Consider the following 6,000-nt stretch of genomic DNA (forward strand, 5'->3'; position numbering starts at 1 on the left):
CCATGTTGTTACTTTTGCTCTATGCATCTCGCTCCTCTTTTGTGAGCAGCAACTGGATACTCATGAGATTTTCCTGGCTATCTACATGAGGCTGAAGAGCATTTATTAAACTGTGGCATCTTGGTCATCTCTTGCTCACTAGCTGACATTTTAGATTGTCTGGGGCATCTGACGTGGTGAATGAGCACCCTCTTCCTACTCTGGCCAGCCCTATAAGCTCTGCAAATTTAGTCAATCTTAGAGGTACGTGACTAAAATGAGAAAATACCATATTCCAACGAATGAAGTGTTTCTAGAATGCTAAATAAAATGTATTAGGCAGGCAGTGGGTATTAACATGTGAAAGACATCCATGTCACTTGTAATAACTAATTTGGGATACGCAGATACAAATATAATTTTCCAGGAGAAAGCTTTTGTAACACTGAACTGTACAATTAAAACATAGGTGGACAAGTAAGAGTATGATCAAAGTTATATGAATTTAGGCATCATTGAAAGGCAAATAGTCACAGTCAAGACAAGCAATGGGATGAGAATCTAGAAGTTCTGGTGTGATGGATGGCATAGTCAGATATCCATTGCACAGGGCTAGCTCACGGTACATGCTAAACAAATCACTGTTCAATGCATCAATATGTCTTTGAACTTAGGGAGGTTTGTGGCACAGGAAAGTTATCAAAGTCAAAGCAAATAAGGTTCTAGTCTGACATGGTGTTTGAGTCAGCAACACTATTCACCAAGAACAATGAAGTTTATTTTGCTCATGGGAGTGGAGATCTTTGTCCCATGGCCTATTTTATTCTTCCAGCTGTGCATCATAGGCGGCTGAGTCCTGGGTGAGTAATTATAGCACGAGAAAGTCAAGGGACCGCAGGTGCATCCTGCGCCTGTTTAGAACAAGGGCAAAAGTGCTAGGATTTCCGGGACATTCGTACACTAGCCTTGCTTTTGAACATTCTAACTTCCAAGTGGAAATTTATGCACAACAGTGAAATGTGCCCAATTATAAGCCAAATGAGCGCCTCAAGGGCAATCCTTCATGCGCATCTGCTTCTAGGCAATCAAGTAACTAAGCCAAGTTTTATGGAAGCCTTTTGAATACAGAATACATGCTAGAAATTAGTAAGCCTACCCCTTGATCTCAGGCACCATGTTGATAGAGACACCGGAGTTCTTTCCATGTGGTGATGGCAAGGGCTGGAATTAGAACAACATAAATCCTATCTCAGATATCCCAAGACAGTCAGGGATCCCACCTACTCCAATAATGAGGTATCTATATATTATTTGTCTATAATTTATACCTCATTCAGCAGATTGAACCAAGTTATTAATGATATAGGTAAGTGGCCGCGCCATCCTACAAACTACTTTTTGGTCATATTCCAGCTATATTCTAATCGAATATGTTCTAATGGAAAATATAGATGTGTGTTAGAAATAAATCTGGAAACACTTACCAGTCTTTCAAAATTATTATTTGCAAGTAACTGTGCTTTAATAAATGTTTATAGCTCTATGTGAGTCAATGCTACTCCATTTTAAAATTATTTTGCTATAAATAGGGGAATTTTGAAAATACCACTATAACTTTTCCAATCTGGCCCTCCTAAAACTTATGGTGCTAAATACCTTGAGTAGCTTTGTTCATGAACATTTTGGAGGAAAAAAAACTGCATGCATATGTATACCCACAGTTTTGGATTAGAGAGAATGGCTTTGGGACATTAAGGCAAAGGAGGAAAACATACACTCAAAAAGCAGATTGCAATCTTTTAATGTGTGAATGCAGCAACTAAATTGCCAATATTGAAGGGATGTCTATTTTTGAAACAAAGCTTTCTTTTGGAGTTTATGCCAAATTAGTTGACCATGGACTGAAGAAGAAAAACAGGTAATGTGCTTCTACACATGTACCCAGCTTCTGTCTCTAATGTGTAGTAATACACTGCTTTTTTATATGAAAGGGACAACACTAACCAAACGGAAGTATGGTAAATACTGTGAGTAGTGTCTCCGGAAGTGACTGTGGATTATTTCCATCTTCCAAACAGTAGGACCCTGCCTCTGTTCCATGTCTTGCACTTATTTGTGCAAACAAGAAATAATCTGTGTCCAAATAATAGAGTCAAGCCAACTGTCACACAAAAGTTCCAAATTTTGGACTTTGGTCTATGTATTTCTACATAGAAGCACACTGAGCTAATAGTATGTACACATCATTCAATATCACACATGTGTGTACTCACCAAAATTTACAAATAATAACTCTGTATTTTATTTTGTCCTCACTACAAAAGGCCCAGTACCTGAGTTTCAGTTGATATCACAGAGCTAGGTTACACTGAAATGAACTAGATTAGCTATAACATGCCATGGGATTTATTGTTTCCAAGTATTAAAGATAGTCACTAATTATAGTGTTTATTTCAGCCACTTAGTTATAAACTTCTAAGACAGGGTATAAAGAGGGTGAACTTTATAAAGGTGCTGTAGTGATGTATGGAAATGTCATAATGATACCCATTAATTTGTACAATTAATGTAGTTTAATAATTAAAAATGATTAAAGTATTTTTGACAACTTTTGCCTTCATGAATCTTTTATTCAGAGGCAAAAAGTAAGAGATAGAACCTACTCATACTATTTTTGTTCTTTAAGACAACAAGGAGTACGATGCCTATCTGTCTTACACCAAAGTGGATCAAGATACGTTAGACTGTGACAATCCTGAAGAAGAGCAGTTTGCACTTCAGATACTACCAGATGTCCTGGAAAAACACTATGGATACAAACTGTTCATCCCAGAAAGAGATCTGATCCCAAGTGGAAGTAAGTACCTTCAAATTTTGTATTTAGAATTTTTACTTTCTTTGGGGAAGTTATATGGTGGCTTCAGAAATCAGAGCTAAGCAGACAGGCTGCACTTACAAGGATTTGTTTCACTTCAAATTTTTCCCCCACTGCCTATACGCTGACTTTAGAACATATGAACTTTTAAAAAGGCATTCACGGGGCTGGGGATTTAGCTCAGTGGCAAAGCACCTGCCTGGCAAGCGCAAGGTCTTGAGTTTGGTTCCTGGTACCGGAGAAAAACAAACAAACAAAAAAATAATAATAAAATAAAAAAAATGAAAAATAAAAAGGCATTCACTCATCCATTTTAGATTTACTTTTTAAATTGTATTTTAATAGTATTTTTTAATTGCATTGCCTTAGTATATTGAAAAAATTACGTTCCTTAAAGAGTATATAAAATTCAAATAAATCTGTTTAAATGCATTTTATTTCCAAAGTCTGCTTCTGTCATTGTTCTTCTACTTATCCTTCCAATCACTGTCACAGATAAATGCGAATTTTTGCCTTTCAATTTTATAATTCATTATGACGTGTTACTTTTCCTCAGATTTCTGGAGAAGATACACTTAAAAAGGTATTTGAATCCATTGGCTGTAACACTGTATTTAAATTATTTATAAGAAGTGCTGGACACTGTGAGCTTAAATATGATACACATATTGAATGCTATATTTGAACTTTTAGAATAAGTTCAGTTTCAAGGCAAAATTTGTACTTTGTTCTTTTTTTTTTTTTTTTTCCACATTTTTTTTTTTTTTCACACCCCTCTGGGCTGTATTTTTTTTTTAGTTTTTCTCCAGTACCAGGAACCGAACTCATGACCTTGTGCTTGCCAGGCAGGCGCTTTGCCGCTGAGCTAAATCACCAGCCCCTGTACTTTGTTCTTGTTAGTGTTCTGAATGCATACATCCTAAAGTGTAAGGCAAACGCAGAGAAGCCCAAGACATGGTCCCTACTCTCAAAGAGCTTTGATGAACGTCACTTACGCTAAGTAAATCTACTACAACTTTTTTGAATATGTGTGGTCAGTTAATACCATTGAGAGCAGAAAATTGAACTGGTGTCTCCAACCCAGAACACGTTAAACACCTGATACCAGAAAGAAAGTATTGCTCGTTCAATACTTGACAGTGTATAAAATGACTTCACACACACTCTTTGATTTCTTATTTACAATAATCTGGCATTACGAAAGAGTATATACTGCTACATTTATGTTGCCAGTGAGGAAACAAAACCTGATGGACTCAAGATCATATAGCCTGCAAATGGCAGAGCTGAAACTAAGAACTATGTCTGAGCTCTAATTCTCACTCTTCTAAATCACTCAGTTAATCAATAACGCATATCCAGATTATCAGCAGTCCATCATGGTCAGTAAGCGGACATGAGACAAGCAGAAACAACTGAGTTTTGCTTGTGTATCTCTTTTCTTAGGGTGTATAAATATCTATGTATGTTTGTGTGTATACTTTACAATTCACACTTACATGTACATAGTAAGGACCAACAAAAACAATATTTGCTGTTATATTTTTTAAGAATTTCAAATGTAAGAGTTCCCCAAGCTTTTTCCTATGCCCCTTCACTCTTTTGTCTTTGTAATCTCCCTTATTTTAATGACTTGAAGTGCTGTCATATATTGATGTATTGTCAAAGGAACATCCTGATGCCTCGAGCATTTTTTTATTCTTCTGTGTCTTTATCCCAACTTGAGTAACTCTTGCATTTTTTCCATTCTTACTTCTACCATTCTTGTGTATGACCTAATTATCTTATTTGTGCAATATGGATTATTTCTTTACTTTCCATCTAGCCTTATTAATATCACATATAACTCTATTAATCATCCACTATTTTTTGCAAGAGAAAAACCTGAATGCTGAGCTTAACATTTCTGCAATCTGCCACCAGGCCATATTTGTCTCCTAAATTTGTCTCCTATCATTTCCTCTCCTCAAAGCTTTCACTTTAGCCAAACTGACTTCTATATAAATTGTGTGACCCTGCAATGATTTTTATGCTAGTCTTGGTGTCTCTGCAAATCTTATTTATTCTTCTTCTATGAAATCTATAAAACTCTTTCCAGTCCTGGAATTCGTGGTATATAGCCACTTGGTTGACTAAATTTTGTACTCCTCTTATATTTTGTACTGTTTTATAAGTTGATGTACTTTTCCACATATTTCTGTCAGCAAGATTATAAGCTCCAGGAAGACAGATACAATATCTCATTTATCTTTTTAACATATTTTCTTCTAATGAAAGACCTGAGCTTGCTGGGCTTTAGATGCCTGTTGATTTTTTTTAACAGTGTGGATTTAAGGTAAACAATGATGAGAATAAAATGAAAAGTGCTTAAATATTTACATGACAGTATTTGAAAGGCATTTTCTTTTAACAACATTTGGAAGCTTCTTACTGAAAGAAAAAAGTTTGATGGTAATTTATGAGAAAGATTTCAAACCTTAGAATAAGCATACAGTGGTACCTTGGTTGATGAACTTAATTTGCATTATGATTTTGGGGAAGATGGCTAGAGTCATGTTTGTCACCCAATGTGGAGTTTGTAAATGAAAGCAAAATTTTGCCAAATACTTTTGTTTGCAAACTCCAAACAGAAGCATTCATAAATTGAGGTTTATATGTATATCTCTCTATATATAGATATATAAATATATAAATATATAGATACATAGACAATGTGTGTGCATCTATATATACAAATATACATTATATGTTAAAAGACTACCCAGGGCTGGGGATATAGCTTAATGGCACAAGCGGCTACCTGGCAAGTGCAAAGCCCCGAGTTTGATTCCCAGTACCAAAAAACAAAAACCAAACAAACAAAAAGAATACCCCAAAGATAATTTTCAATCAATGTTGAAAATTTAAAATTGTTTCATTTTTGACCTAATTAATTAAATGGTTATGTATTTCAATGTGTTTGCCAAAATATTTTGTTTAATGTAGAAATTGGGGAAAATTCATTTTTAGAGGGATATTTGCTTAAATTGTATTAATGTAATGTCATTACCAAAGTGAAATCAGGGGCTGGGGATTTAGCTCAGCGGCAAAGCGCCTGCCTGGCAAGCGCAAGGTCGTGAGTTCGGTTCCCGGTACCGGAGAAAAAC

The 6,000-nt window shown here is 35.5% G+C and overlaps 1 protein-coding gene across 1 annotated transcript in view; it reads left to right on the forward strand.

Moving 5' to 3' along the window:
• Il1rapl2 (interleukin 1 receptor accessory protein-like 2) overlaps positions 1-6,000 on the forward strand; it is a 1,160,877-nt gene that overhangs the window by 1,144,152 nt on the left and 10,725 nt on the right. Inside the window, exon 10 of the mRNA XM_005412011.2 lies at positions 2,666-2,836. Within this exon, the coding sequence (XP_005412068.1) occupies positions 2,666-2,836 (171 nt within the window). The remainder of the gene's footprint in view (positions 1-2,665; positions 2,837-6,000) is intronic.

The sequence above is a fragment of the Chinchilla lanigera genome, unplaced genomic scaffold, assembly GCF_000276665.1.
Source record: "Chinchilla lanigera isolate Chin_1 unplaced genomic scaffold, ChiLan1.0 scaffold00147, whole genome shotgun sequence".
NCBI lineage: Eukaryota > Metazoa > Chordata > Mammalia > Rodentia > Chinchillidae > Chinchilla > Chinchilla lanigera.